The sequence below is a fragment of the Bombus vosnesenskii genome, unplaced genomic scaffold (genome assembly GCF_011952255.1).
Source record: "Bombus vosnesenskii isolate JDL3184/JDL3185 unplaced genomic scaffold, Bvos_JDL3184-5_v1.1 scf7180000014105, whole genome shotgun sequence".
NCBI lineage: Eukaryota > Metazoa > Arthropoda > Insecta > Hymenoptera > Apidae > Bombus > Bombus vosnesenskii.
In genome coordinates this window covers 4,616,202-4,632,398 of record NW_022883371.1, presented here as the reverse complement: position 1 = coordinate 4,632,398, position 16,197 = coordinate 4,616,202, and the positions used below count along the sequence as shown (strand labels likewise).

Below are 16,197 nucleotides of genomic sequence, written 5' to 3'. Positions count from 1 at the left end.
TACAGAAATTCCAGTTATATAAACTGTTTGTCTCCCGACATGTTCAGATAAGTGGAGTTCTAGCGTAAATATAGATCCAATAAGAATCTTTTATTTATCCGTGTACCACAAATGGCGCACAAGATGCGAAAGAATGCATCTAGGGTACATAGAAGCCATCGTACAGAGGCCAATGAAGGGGAAATGATTCGATCATAAATCGAGACGGCCCAGTTTCCGGGAAACGGTTTTTAATCCTTTGGATTTCGAATTAAATATTTTAGCAAGCCGATGATGCGGTCACTCGGTTCCCAGGCCGTTTAATCTCAAGCTGTCCGATAGTATAGTGTCAAATCGATATGGAATGTAGGTCGAATTCGGCTTACCAGAATTGATTTCTCCGGTTTCTGAATTATCCCTCCATAGACTGTCCATTTGTCTATCTTTGTTCGTTTGTTTTAATCCGTTGCTCTGATATGTAAATATCCATCGCCTGACATTGAGATATTAGAAGATTAATCGACTGTTCTTGTTAACCAATCGTAAAAGGAACATTGGAAACTGGAGAAGAAATTTCTATGGCTCAAGTTATCTGTAACTTCCTGAAAAAGTGATTTATTGTACACTCTGTTGTTTTCCTTTACTGTTCCTAAAAAAAAAGAAGAAAAGGGGTAATTAATTTATTCTTGGTTATTTATTATTTGCTAGCTTGCTTTGCGATACTTTCAGGTACATTTACATATATGGATGTTTATTTGTTAAATATTTTTCTCATATACGTTGTGCCCTGGTTCTTCTTTAAAAATTGCTGAATTTTGCTTCAAGGAATAATGGGATAGATTCCTTACTTTTCTCATTGAAATCTAATAACTTTTATAAAAGAAATATTAAAATATTCGTAAATAGAGTGGGATTATATTTAATTTAGGACACGATATATTAAGACAAATACAAATTCTTCTTTCACCCTTGTTTCTCATGACACCCTCAAAAAACAAAATGTGTCTTATGTATATGTATGAGTTGTATATGTATCTACATATGTCTTATGTATACGGCGGAACTTTATTTATATGAACTCCACGTATATGAACGAAATTTCAGTAGTGCCAGATTAAATAGGCTTTAGCCCTGTTCCTATTACCTGAACTACCAAGGGTCCATCTACTCATATGAACATCTAACGATAAGGCTGTAAACTGTAGGGACACACGTTGTGTAAGAGCAAATGTTTCGTGGAATACTCTTATATAAACATGAACATTCCTATTAACTGAACGAAAGATCATAGGTGATATGGAGAAACAGATGAACTCTTTTTATATAAACCACCTGATTATATGAACTATCTTATCTCCGGCAGATTCACATAAACGTAGTTCCACTATATTTACGAATTACTTCCTTGCACTCATCCCTTAAACTGTAAAGGTGGGTATTTCATGCTCGGATTATTTCGACCGAGTTGAACTTCTCGCAAGGGAGTAGCCTTGAAGTAGAAAATCTTCCACCCTCCGTCTGACTAAAAAAAAGTTGCATAACAAAAGTTTTACGATAGCTTTAATTTAGGACGTTTGAAGGTATTATATGATTTTTCTGGACTTTTTTAACAAGTTGTTATCTACTGAAAAATGCGTCGGACGTAAAAGACCCACGTTTACGGTTCGAGGTTACCGTAAGAACGTTTACAGTCTGAGGGTTGTTTGTACGTATTTTTACTTGCACGCGAAACTGTTGCACAATCGAATTTGTCGATCGCGAAAAGCAAACGAAATATCTCTATTATTTGCAAATGTGGGAACTCCATTAACGTATCCGTCTATCTTTACTCTGTTCTTCAGCTTGCATTCTGGAACTTGTGGTTGGTCAGCAAGGTCCGGTGTTCGTTCTCGAGCCACCAAGTACTCTGGTCTTTTCCAATACCACAGGCTCACAGCTAAGCTGTTCCGCTCATGGGAGCCCAACGCCGCACGTCACCTGGATAACTAGTCCGGATCAGAGATCGGTCACCGCAGTTCCTGGACTAAGGTGAGCTAATTAACATAAGTACAAAGTACTTATAACTATACTTCAACCCTTTTATTAGGTTCGTAGGTTTTCAGTAGGTTTGGAAGTTTATACCAATTTTTGAGAGTTTCCCGTTACGATGGAAAAACTCTGTTTCGTAAAATCTATTTCGTAAAATTCGCAATTAAATACATATGCTCGCGAAAGTACGTAGAACACTTACAAACACCTTTTGTGAATTTATTACACGTATTATATGGAACATTTTGAAGTTTCATTAGCACTGCTATGAAACTCTATCGTCATGATTACATTAGCAAAGTTTGAAACAAATCTGACAATATATATAGAAATTACAGGATAATTCACTGAAATAAAAATGTATTAAAAATAGTACTAAATGTATTAAATATAATTGGCAAAGATTACAAAAATATTTAAACAGTCAATTATCCATATTCGTATACGATATCCATTAAATTGTGTTAATGAACTGCGATATTCTGTGACATTGTATTTAACGCTTATTATAGTTTAATATATAGTTTAATATATGTATAGTAAAATAGCTATTCGTGCTAGATACTAGTTTCTTACTAAATATATCTTAGCAATAAATATCTTGTAATTTTCAAATACATACAACTTCAAGTTGGATTCAGATTCGACCAATATAATCGTGACAGTAAGATAATCATTACAGTGCTAATGAAGTTTCGAAACATTCTATACAACATGTACAGTATAAACATAAATGTTTCCTGTGGTAAAGATGTGGATAAGATAATAATTTGTAAACTAATGACACCTGTTGACTAAATAATATCAATAATAAATCAAAATCAATTAATCAATAAATAATAATAAATAATAAATAAGTCAATAATAATGTAATAAATAATATCTGTCTATATGGAACTAATTAATTATTACTAACATAACAATATATTACTACTAATCTTCAGACGATTAAATTAAAATTTTGGAGAATTTTCACTACAGTGTACCTTCTTCATTGCAGATGATAACCATTTTAGATGATAAACTTATAATTAAATACAAAAATTAAACAATTACAAACGCACAAATACAACTTAGTTGAATATACGAGTAAACTAACGAACAATCAACAACGCAATAATATTCTATATGTCCGATTTGTATAGAAATTTTGCTGAGAAACGCGCATGAAGAGAATAGATTTTCATCGACGCGGCATAGCTTCCGATAATAGCGTTTCCACTATCGCTGGCCTGTTATAAGATCCGCATTTTTGGCTGAAAATTCACGATTTGTAAGAGTGCTCGACGCGATAGAGAGAGTCTAAGCGGATTAGAGTGCCGGGATTTAGAAGTTGCGAGCTGCTGTAAATTGCGGGAGTTTCGAACACGGCGGAATTACGGCGTCCCGTGAAAAAATACAGCTGCAACGACGGCACAAAACATAATTAGGAAGTTCAATTACTGATATCAGACGGGGGAAAGTAATCAAAAGGAACTTCTCCGTTTGTTTTTCGCGGTTTTCTCGTTTGTTGTACTTTACAGACTTGTTTAATATCGTTTATCGAAAATAGTTGAGGCACTGTACGAACATAGTTTCACCATGAAAAATTTCAAGAATGTGAGAACCTAAATTTTACTGCCAACGTCATGATCTAAAATATCATTTTATTATTTCAGAACATTTAAAGTATATTTTTAAAATATAGAATAATATCCGAGAGTTTTAGAGAATTATTCAATGTTGAAAATAAGGCTTGAGATGATCAAAATGTCCTAAAATATCGTTTTACTATTTTCAATTGCCGAAAATATTCCGTATATTTTAAAGCGATATTAAAATAGAATGGTTGAAATGTAATTGAAATGAAATTATCTTCAGTTCTCAATTATTTAACGTATTATTTCTGTGTAATTCCAAATATTATTTACGTATAATTATTTCATTTTCGAAACAAAGAATAAGATAATTCGAGCGTGATAAAATTTCACAGTGAAAGAACTCCTTTGTTCCGTGTAATTTAATTCAAAATTGTTATTATTTTCTACACAGTACGCTACATCAAACGCGATATTAATCAATCTATTTAATTAATTATCGTACTGTTATACTTATTTGCACGAACATACAACGTATTCCATTTACCAAATCAAGCATTGTTCTATTATACTTGTCTGATCATGTGTCATCCTATTATACTTGTTCAATTACATTACGGTTATGCACTAATTATCTAATTAGATATACAGCGATACCCTCCAAAACTCATAGTTCTCTGTTCTAGAACCATTCGTTAATTAAACATTACTAATATCATATTTCAAGGTAAGTTTATTAAACGTTTGGTGTTCTATTAATCTGAAGATTCTACTGTAAATGCTTTTGTTGTGTGGGCACATGAACTTGAACAGTTTTCCGGAATGTATTCCAAGATAAAACGCGTGCAAATCGCGTGAGGTTAATATAATTGGAAATTTGATGCCACACGTCCGGCAATATCGTAAACGTGGCACCTGGACAAGCCATTTCCTCTCGGTAATTGAAATGTTCCTTATCCAATGGTCGTCCAGTAAGTTTGTCCGCAAGCAGACGTCCCACAGGAAAGCGTAGCCTCCCGCTCGACCTCGTTTCGATAACACCCTTATCGCACATTAATGAACTTTTAACCAACGAGTGATCTTATAAATGAAAAAAAAAGAAACGGATTATCTTTCAAGAAGTTTCTAGAATTCTAATCAGGTCTGTAACTCAAGTCCGTTTTTCTTAATCCTTTATTTAATTGCAATTTGATCATTTTGTTTTTCTAACTTTCTTTAATTAGGAGATCTAACTTCTTCGTTTTCGAGTTCTATTTTCTTCGGTAACCTCAAGTTTCATATATCGTGGATCTTAATTTTTAAATAAGTCAAATATTTCAAATTCTGATTTCTATGTAACAGACAGCTGAAAAATCTATATCCAAATTCTAATTTCAGAATCTGCAGTTTTAATACCGGATTTTGCTACTTCTTTTCATTAATGTTTCTTATTCTTATTTGTTCCTCTGTAATAGCAATTTTATCACTCACACCTTACTTTCAAATTATACTTTAACTTTAACTTTCTGTCTCATACAATGTAACTTTGCAAGCTCTCGTTCTTCGACCTAATTGTACGATACGCTGTCCTGCACAAAAACATCTTCGAATTCCAGAAGAATCAATAAACCCCTCTTTTAAAAAACACAATTCGAAAGCATACTTAAGACATAATATATAAAATGCTTCAAATATTTAGAGTATCGTAAAACACTTTCGCTTTATTCGCTGATTCTTCAACCTCAAATATTCCATTGAAGACTGCTCAGCTTGTAAAAACCATCTTTTGTTCCTCGTCAAGGCTACGCGATCTAATTGCCCCTGAAGCCTGGCAGAAAGCTTTACTTTCGCCCTTCTCATACTCCAGACGCATCGATCAGAAGCAAATCAGAGCCAAAACAGAAACAGGCACAGTCTTGAACCAGTCGAACATTCAGCAGTCGAAACTTTGTATCAGTTGGAAGCCGCAAGAGAAGCTGGAAGAATTCAAAGCAAAAGCAACCCCTTTCGACTTGCGATTCGACATTCATCCGCAAAACATTCCTCTTTGCTGTTCGATTCTCGGTTTTCAGTAATTCAGACGTCGAGCTTTCTGTTCATTTTGCATCCGACGAAAATTCACTGCCGGCGGTGTTGGTGTTTCGATACACGTCGATCGATTAAAGACGCGAGAGGAAACAGCTGGAGGCTGTTTTTCGTTTGCAGAAGATAAAGCAACCGGAGGAGGAATTGCTGGAATAAATGTAACGACGCGCGCGCGAAAGAGGATGCAGGGATGGAAATGATGAAGATGAAAGGTGAAAAAGGGAGGGTGGAATGAATAAAATAGTGAGACGAAGAATTGATAAATTGGAATCAAACTGGTAGTGAAAGGTTGGGGAATAAAAATGAGAGGCAAAGAGATAATGGTGCAAATATTTGTCAGAGATTACGAAATAAATAAAATATGTATCTTTTATATTAACTAATCGTTAGATAAACATTTTATATTGAAATTGTGGTACGTTAAATGTAAATAAAATACATTTAGAAAAAGTATAAACAAAATTGAAGGAAACGAATGAAGTAAGTAAAAGAAAATATAAAAGTCTTTTACGGTAAAAGGTTCAAGTTTAAACAAACATGCAGTTTGAAAATTTTGATAAATGAGATAAATACAGATAGATAAACGTAGAGAACCTTACGGGAAATGGTATTTGAATCATTCAGACGTAAATTCAATTTTGAAATTATGCGGGAAGCGTTAATGAAAATAACCAGTCATTTTTCTCAATGTATATAGCATACAGACAAGTATTTAATAAAAACGAATACTCGCATCATTGAAATATAAATTGCACTTAAAATGATGCAGTAAATTCTACGCTGTTTTTCGCAGTTGTGTTGATAAAAGAAGCACCCTCTTCTTGAATATTCCAGTTCTTCGAATGGAAAAGGAAATTGAAGGAAAGATTGAAAATAAGGTATAATTGAAACCTAATGACGAATAGACGAGAAACAATTAAAGTGAAAGTCAAAGAGATTGTACAATGTACAGTATAAAAGAAACGTAATGTTGATCGTCGATAAAAGGTAGAAACTGAAAATGTCAAAGGAAATGTTACATAATAAACAATAAAAGTATGTAAAGGGTATCCACAGAAAAGGAAAGAAACATAAATATGAATACACGAGAAACAAATAACACGAGTGATGTGGAAACACGAAATCAAGAACTAAAGCCAGTGCAGCATAAAGGAATAACACCTATAAAATCATTCATACAAAAGTAACGCGAACAACGAGCTACCTGGAAACTGGAAACAGGTTTCTGCCATTTCGAGTTTTCGCTCGAATAACCCCTTTCTTTGCTATATTTTTTCGTTTTGTTCCCCTTTTTTCTTCATTTATCTCTAAATTTTGATATTATTAGATGTTTCTTTCTCTGTTTTAGAATTTAACTTTCCTCCTACGTAGCTTATTAAAAGACTAACATATTATTTAAACTGTCAATATTGATATTTGCAAAAATTTACTGTGATAGTGTGTACTACTATTTGCTAGAATATAAATGTCATGGTTATCCAACAAAATTATAGTATTTATTAAAAATATTACAATTCACAAATCTTTTTTTATTTTCCTGGAATAATAACAAATGCGTGATTTTTTATTAAATACTCTCAATACTCAAAGAATATTAGTTGAATAATAAAATAAAGCAAATCTTTTCAATACCAAATACTTGAATTGTTAGTAATTTTCTATTTCCATTTTTTCTACTATTTCTAATAACTTTTCGTCTCAACAAATTCGTTTCTATTATAACTTTCTATTGGCGCCTGGTTCCTTGAAAAAACGTACGTCTATTAATCGCGTCATTCTTTTAGCGAACCGAAAATGTTGCATTTTCTGGCTTTCGTATCTTCATTCGTGTGTTATTATTTTGGAATTTCGTAAATCCTACGAAATTATCTGAAACAAATGTGATTCGTGAAATGGCTCGTGACAAATAAAGGATCGACATCATCAGATAATTATATTTCAACATTTTACAATAGTCAGCAGGATGTATGATCAAGAGTCAGTTAGCTCGAAATGGGACATTCGCGTTCGCAGGCGCAGCTTGGAAAATCTGTTGATGACACTCGACACGCGGAAAAAGTGTGGATGACAAGCGTGTGCTAGTTGTACTGTGCGATATGCTGCGTACAAGTGGAGGACATAAGCAAATGTTCATCCGCTTAATATATTCTTCAACACTTTCTGAAATTGCACGTATGCAACGATTTTCACATCCGATTCAACATTTCTTTCCACTATTATTTATATATTTGAAGGGTCGATGGGAAAAGAGGAAAATATCATGTCATGAATTTAACAAATTTTAGAGTTTAACAGTTTTTCGTATATCCCTGTGTATGTGATGCTTACCACTGGCTATGTTGCTGTATTAATTTGAATTAAAATTTGCTAAGTTCTAAAGCAGTTGGAAGACATTGAGATATGCAACATATTTTTGATCTTTTACAACTTAACCTTTTATGCATATATTATTTAAAATTATAGATAGAAATTGAAAACAATGCAGAATAAAAAAATAATGAAATGTTTTATTTCAATATAATATTTATTGAATTATATCTAATATTATATTGAGAAATAAATGTTTGTTTTCTGGGAAATGCTAAAACTTGACATTTCCCATTGATTTGTAGAAAGTTTGATTCTCGAATAATAATTGCAATTAGTAGATTATTACTAGAATTATTAGATATTAGCGTAGGTACTATATACTAGGTTATTAAATTATATATTAGTACACCACATTGTGACTGAAACATGACACTTTCTCATTTCTGATCCCCGTTTGTAGTTCCATAAATGATCCGATCCACTTGAATAAATTTGTCTCACGTGTGACGTTATTTGCCTTCGACACAACCTGTTTACGAGCAGGTAGATATTTGTATAGTTAAGTAAATCAACAGAGCATATATAGCATCATAGAGAGATAATGTTAATCCTGCCATAGCATCTTGTATATTAATACGACCTCCGCTAATAACTCATTTAATTAGGATTAATTACACAATATATACATATTTAGCTATAAAATTACGTAACTTTTACCTCGCAAAACATTTAACTCGTATATTACCATCGTAATACACTGGCATTGAATTCCAAAAATTCATATCTAAAAATATATCAAACTGTTATTCTCTTTTATATCTTACAAACATGTTATTATTTCCATAAACAATAAAGAACTATCAAGATCAAACTATCGCAAAACGGTGCATAATGGAATAATAAAATAGAGTTATCGGTAGAGGACATTATCGGTAAGATAAGTAGAATTGGAATGTACATGGTCGAACAAGTAAAATAGAGCTCTACAGAATGCTGCAGTAGAATAGGTCAGTAAATAGAGTCATTCTACTATCCTCCAATATGCAGTAAACATAATACAGGTAGAACACTAATCTTCTCTGAGTAGAAAATCGATCAGAGTAGATAATAGCCGATCAATAGAATTTGTTAAACAAATTTAAAGCGAAACTGGTCAGGAGATTAAAACAAACGATCGAGTTCAATAGCATACGGTTGCATTAAACTAGACAAGTAGAATAGGTGTAAATATTGTCCGACACAATATCTAATCAGACAACGGCAACAGTAACGTGTTTTATCAAACAACTGTTACCCGATTGTGTAAGTAATCAGTACAAGTAGGTTACGTAAGCGATTAAGTAGTATGGTTCGGTGTGTAGTTAAACAAGTAGTATAGCCGAAAGCTTTGTCAGCCGGCTATCATAACCTGGAACGTAACCGCATTGTACGGGCGTACACGAACGCGTGTAATTACGCAGTGAATACAGAACGGTTTCTAATAACGCAGGTAGCATAAGACAACTCGGACATCTGACGAGAAACAATATTAACTTTAACGTGTTGAGAAAAACCTATTTTAGAAGTATCTTGTTTGTAGCGCAGTAAATGAAGGTATTTGTTATGTTGATGCTTTGGAATAATATTTTGCATCGTAATATATTACAATTTTTACAATATTCCAATCTTTAAGAATTGAATGTTGAAAGGATCTATTTTGAAAGCATTATATTTGTAGCGTAAAAAATGAAGATCCTCGCTATAACTAGATTTTGGAATAATGTCATGCATCATACTGCATTATGTTACAATTTTTACGATATATCGGTATTTAAAAATTATTTGTTTTATTAAGAAGATCTTATACGTATATCATAGAGAATGAAGCTTTTTGCTGTACAAAGGAAAATTTCATTTCACACAAAGAGAAGAATTTCATTGCATAGAGAAATTTCCAATTTTTCAACTCTTCAAAATCGAAAGATTTCATCGTGGCGATATATTTATACTGAAGACGAAAGATATATTTGTTATAATTCTAGTTTGCAATAATATTTTCGAAGATTATCAAATATTTTACCGAAGATAGATCTTCGTAATAATAGTAATTAAAGAGTAATATGCGAATATCTAACGAAATATCCCAGTCAATCCAAATTAATTTCAATTTTGAAATCCTAAATTCCTTCAAAGAACTGAAAAGCTTCGTGATGATCCCACGTGTAACGAGACGAACAGAAACTAGCTGCTAGTTTGACCTCTCGAAGAATCGATATCGCGACACAGTTAGACCTTTTTGGCCATTTTTAGCTATGCTATTATGACGCGAATCCTGAATGTTTCATCTCGTTTGCGGTTAACTCGATTCGTTGATCGACCTACGGAACGTTTTCTATTGCAGCTCGAAAGATACTCGGCTTTTATGTTATGCACATACATTAGCGACAATTTATCGCTTACGGGAAGGACATTCGCTTATATGGACGTGCGCGCTTTTCACGATGCGTCTGCAGAACGACTTTTTCTTTACTGATAGAAGAAGAAATTAAAATGTCGATCGACGCGAGCGCGATTTGTACACAGTCTTAACGAGTCTTGACAAAATGACTATAAATGGAACAGATTAGAAGGAAACATAGGGTTAGAGGGGAATAAAAATTCAATTAGACAGCGTTTATTCATAGATTTTGGTAATACTAGATTTCGAACTGATACTTTATTGTTATTGAAACTGAAACTTAATCTTATCATTTGTATATTGTATTTGGATTGTAACCATTTACCTAGCGTAATTGATTACGTAAGAATTTTATTGGTTTACGTACAGAAGAGTAAACATATCAAGTAAAAGATAACTATTTTTGATAATATAATCGAGTGAAATAAAATTTGGGATTGAAACTCGAAGAACTGAATATTCTAAAAATGTGGCAAATTCTTAAAACCGGAAACAATCAACATAAAACTCTAAATAATACCATCAGATTTCCTAGAATTTAATATATTCCCATAATTTAATTTCATTGCGCTGTATAAAAATTCTTAGAATGCAAGAAACTTGTATAAAGGATGCAAAAAAATGTTTTAAACGGTATTAAAAAATGAAACTTTTAAATAATTTCTCTGAATCTCGCAAACCAAATGACTGAATAATTAAATAAAAAAACATTGTGTACATGAATTGTAAAGAATCAACGCAACACTCTAAATAGTACCATTTAATTCCTTATAATTTAATCTGAAACACACTCTATTCAATGCAACATTAGAATTTCTCTCGTTTATTCGCATATTTCAATTACTCTCGAACCACGTATTTTCTTCTGCAATTTTAAAAGCTTTCCTGGGCGAATTAATAAAAGGCATTTGCTCGTGAGAGTGTCGGTGGTAAAAAGGCAGAATGGTAAAAGGAAGCTAAAAATGGGCGAATTTATATCGCGAAATGGTAACGCCAGTAATGGAACCTGGGCGAAGACGTTAGAATTCTAGCTTCTTCGTTTCTCTCTCCTTTTTTTTTTCTTCCTCTTTCATTCTTTTTCCATTGTTTCAGACAGCTGCTCGGGAACGGCACCCTCTACTTTCCGCCATTTCTGGCGCAGGACTTTCGGGCGGAAGTGCACAACGCTAGGTACAGGTGTCGTGCAACCAGTTCCGTTGGAACCGTGCTTTCCAGGGAAGTTACTCTTCGTGCTGGTGAGTTTGTTATACTTTTGGTAAAATTTAAAAAGTCGGCTGATCGAATTTCTAACTCGTAATGTGACATTCAGTTTATAAATGAAGACCACAGACAGGAGAAATATGATGAGTGCGTTTTTATTGATTTTCTCAGTTTTACGTCGCACGATAGCTAAAATGAAGTATTTTATTAACATGAAATAGTCGATACATATTTTTTGAAAATAGGTGATAAATTCACAATGTATTTTTTAAGAAACGAACAATGCTTGTTAACATAATTATATATTAACGGTTTATAAGAAAGAACGGACCAATATGAATGATATTATATTCATAAATATGTAAATGTACGGATGTATGTCTGTAGAGATAAATAAATATTAACAATTTATACATGTATAAATCTTTAATGCTAATTTGATCTTTTTTGAACGTACAAGAGGAGAACAAAGGCACATATTTAATCTAAAAATCAAATGCAAATTACATTTCGAGATTACTCTTCCATAAGATGTGACTCATCGTGTTTTTCGCTTATGGTCGTCAAATTGTCTCATAAAACCAGTGCAATGACTTAATACTGGAACAAACGACGAGTATAAAGACGAAATAAAATTTTTAGTAATACAATAAAAATGTTAAGACATATAGACAATGTGTATAATATAAAGGAAGAAACAATTCCATATACAACTAAAAATTGTAGCCAATAACAAAATCTAACGCTCAAATGAAATTTAAATAAATATAAAAGAAATATAAATATACTAAATTGCATGCATTCGTCTATAATTTCATTCCAATTAATACTGATGAAGCTGAATCGAAGCTATGGTATATTTTTTAGTCGGTTGAAATGGCAACAAATAAGGGGCTTAACGAATAATTAAAAGATTCTGGTTGCGTCGCCTTTTATTCAGTTCCGCGGGGTGGCCGAGTAAAGGGCAACGCGTTAATAACATAAAAATAGCGGAAAATATCGCGAGGGAAAATCTCTATCCGTATTTCTGCATTTATGGACAGAAGTCTCATTATCGTGTTCCAGCGCGGTGCTCATTAATTACTATGTTTTTTTCCACCGATGTCACAGCATCGGAAGGGGAACGTTCACGCAGGCTGCTGTATAGAAACGGTACACATATACACGATATATTGAGAAAATAATAATTGCGACTTTAACCTGAAATTTATTATTAAAAACTTCTTCGCTCTCTCTCTGTGTAGATGGTGATTTATTCGAGTCTTATATGTTATATCTTCCATATGTTTCTTGGAAATATGAAGTAATAAAAATATACTATATAATATAAGGATATTGTATGGAAATATTCTGTTTTTTATATATTCTTCAAGCTATTAGGTTGTCCCAAAAGTTTCTTTCGTTTCATAAGATGATAATAGATGAACGACAATTTCTGTTTTATATTATTTTATTGAATTAGATATGATCCATTTTGTTATATTTCTGTTATTACGTTCGTGCATAATTCAATAAACTAATATAAAACAAAAAACATTGTGCGTCTATTGCTTCCTTATAAAACGAAAGAAACTTCTCGGACCACCTAATACTAAATTAAGGAGTAACCGTTATATAAAAGAAATATTAGAAACAATTAAACAGTCCAGTGTAGGATTCAGAATAGGACGACAAAATTGTGTAACAATAAATTATTCTTGCTATATATAATTATTCTGTTCTGCAAGCAGCTAAATTATAAAGCAAACGATGAAACTATCACTAAAAATAATAGTCGAATGCTACTGAAAATATCTACAACGAAGAATAGTGAACAGTAATCTTGTACTATAAATAATAAGAAGTAATAATCTGCAAACAAAATTGCATAAAGACCCTTCGTTCTTCTTATATTGTTCAATCTACAAAACTGAAGGACAAACGATGAAAAAAGAACACTGAAAATAATAATCGAATATTCACTATACAGGATAGAGACTAGTGAATTTTTGACAAGAAAACTGTACAAAAATACCCCATCTCGTCTTCCATTCTTCGAATAACAAATGCTGAAACTTAAAAGAGAAACACTAAAAGTAATAATTCCCTGTCCAGAACAGAGCCTAATAATGTTTGAAAAGGAAACTGCACAAAAATACTCCATCTCGTCTTCCATTCTTCGAATAACAAATGCTGAAACTTAAAAGAGAAACACTAAAAATAATAATTCCCTGTCCAGAACAGAGCCTAATAATTTTTGAAAAAGAAACTGCACAAAAATACCCCATCTCGTCTTCCATTCTTCGAATAACAAATGCTGAAACTTAAAAGAGAAACACTAAAAATAATAATTCCCTGTCCAGAACAGAGCCTAATAATTTTTGAAAAAGAAACTGCACAAAAATACCCCATCTCGTCTTCCATTCTTCGAATAACAAATGCTGAAACTTAAAAGAGAAACACTAAAAATAATAATTCCCTGTCCAGAACAGAGCCTAATAATTTTTGAAAAGGAAACTGCACAAAAATACCCCATCTCGTCTTCCATTCTTCGAATAACAAATGCTGAAACTTAAAAGAGGAACACTAAAAATAATAATTCCCTGTCCAGAACAGAGCCTAATAATTTTTGAAAAGGAAACTGCACAAAAGTATCGCGTGTCGTCTTGCATTCCCCGAACTGTACGGTGCAAACGACGAATACACGTCAAAAATTATAATCGTATATTCATTATTTAGAAATTGTTAAGAGAAATTATTTAGAAGGGAACTGCACAAAAGTAGCTCGTGTTATCTTTCATTCTGCAAGCTACAGAGCCTAAAACATAAATCGCGAAAGGAGCACTAAAAGGTGGTCTTGTACCCATCGATACGTTTCCACGGAGCGTTGCGTGAGCACAATAAACGTCAATTACAGTAGAGAACGTCGCCTTTGGAACGTGACTGGTCGCCGGAAACGGCAGAAAGTTGCTGAAGATCCCATTATGCCGGAAACGCGGCCCGCGTTTTCACCGAGACATCGCCGAGTAAATACCGGAGGGAAAACGCCAATGAAAGCCGTTAAATTGTATCGAAGCAAGTTCGATTTGAACAAACGACCAGACAGAGAAGGAAAGAGGCCAGAGGAAAGATGGAAATAGGAAAAAAGAAGCGAAAGAAGAAGAAAACAGAAGAAACGTCTGGGGAACGTCGTTTGAGAGAACATGGGACAAAGGTTGGTCCGGTACCATGAGCTTTACGTGAGCCACCATTTAAATGGCTGATTTTATGCCGACCAACGCGTATAGCAAGCTACGTGCTTTCGCCTACCGTGGATAGCACGTGTACACTGTGCAACCGAAATTAGAAGAAAATTTCGAATCCTTCCATTTAACTTGCCTTCGATTCGTTCCGTTGCTTTTTTAATGCGATCTCGCCGACACACTGTTTTACTTTCGCGTAGACGAGTTCTTTCTCTACGTTTAGCCCATTTTTAGGTGCATTTCTGTTTGATTAGGAGAAAAGAAAATTAACGTTGATGAAGGTTTTTTCGTTTGGAACTTTAAGGTTTAAGTAGGCAATATAATAGAGTAGATGTGTGTGATTTTTGCTTTTTCTAAGTTAGGTTACTTTATTTTCATTTTCCAGACATTCTTTGAAATTATGATATATAAGCATAATTTGAAATACGTAATTTTACGAATACTTGCCTTGTGAAAGTTTTTTCTTATGCGACAGCCTAATATTTACGAATAGGATTCTCCCTCGAATTTACTGTTTGATAAAAAAAAAATAAAAAAAGGATAATACCCTAACTTAAAGAAGGAAGAGCAAGAAGCTCCCAAATTAAAATCTTACTTAGAATGAAAGCTAACTCGAACTAGATTGCCCTTTTCCTAATACTTACGAATACTTACGATCAATGATCGCCTTAACTTAAAACCAACAAATATAATTATAAAAGTATTTTGAAGAAAATAATTTGCAGAAACAAGTATATTGGAGAAAGGTCGTTGACGTTCCTTTTTTTTATTTAAAGATATCAACCTCGTTGACAGTCCTCCGCTACTACAACTTATTAATCCAGTCTTCGTGTTGATTTTCTAATAAGTGATCTTAAATTTTGCGACCTCATCATTAGATATGCAATTATGCAATTACGTAAATTACATTTCTAACCGTTTCAAATTCTTCTCTGATTCTTCCTATAAATTCAGACAATCAACTCTGCAGTTATTTAATTGTTAATCAATTATCATTAGACTGCGGATTTTTATACAGTTTTATATTTTTATGAATCTAAATAGGAGTTTCGTGTACTAAATATTATAATGAATATTTTATTTTGAATATTTTATATACTTTATATACTATATCTGTTATATATGTTATATATTGTACACATACACTTTTGCACGTTATATGCATTGAATGCATTTTGATACCTTCAAATTTCCTATAAATACATAAATATAAAAATTTGCAGTCTAGTTAATTTTTCTTTTCTACGTATACATATGTATATGCAACATACGTACAATTATAACTACTGTGTTCTTTTTTCGTAACAAAGGTTTAATACTTGTCAATTACTAAATAGACAAATTTTCGAAGGAGAGACGTAATGACAGTAAATTCGGCCAA

General features: G+C 32.8%; 1 protein-coding gene across 5 annotated transcripts in view; it reads left to right on the top strand.

The window, feature by feature from the left end:
• LOC117239588 (Down syndrome cell adhesion molecule-like protein Dscam2) overlaps positions 1-16,197 on the top strand; it is a 159,509-nt gene that overhangs the window by 94,960 nt on the left and 48,352 nt on the right. For all 5 annotated transcript variants that reach the window (XM_033505297.1, XM_033505295.1, XM_033505294.1 and 2 more), the window contains exons 3-4: positions 1,821-2,007; positions 11,488-11,630. In XM_033505297.1, coding sequence (XP_033361188.1) covers positions 1,821-2,007; positions 11,488-11,630 — 330 coding nt within the window. The remainder of the gene's footprint in view (positions 1-1,820; positions 2,008-11,487; positions 11,631-16,197) is intronic.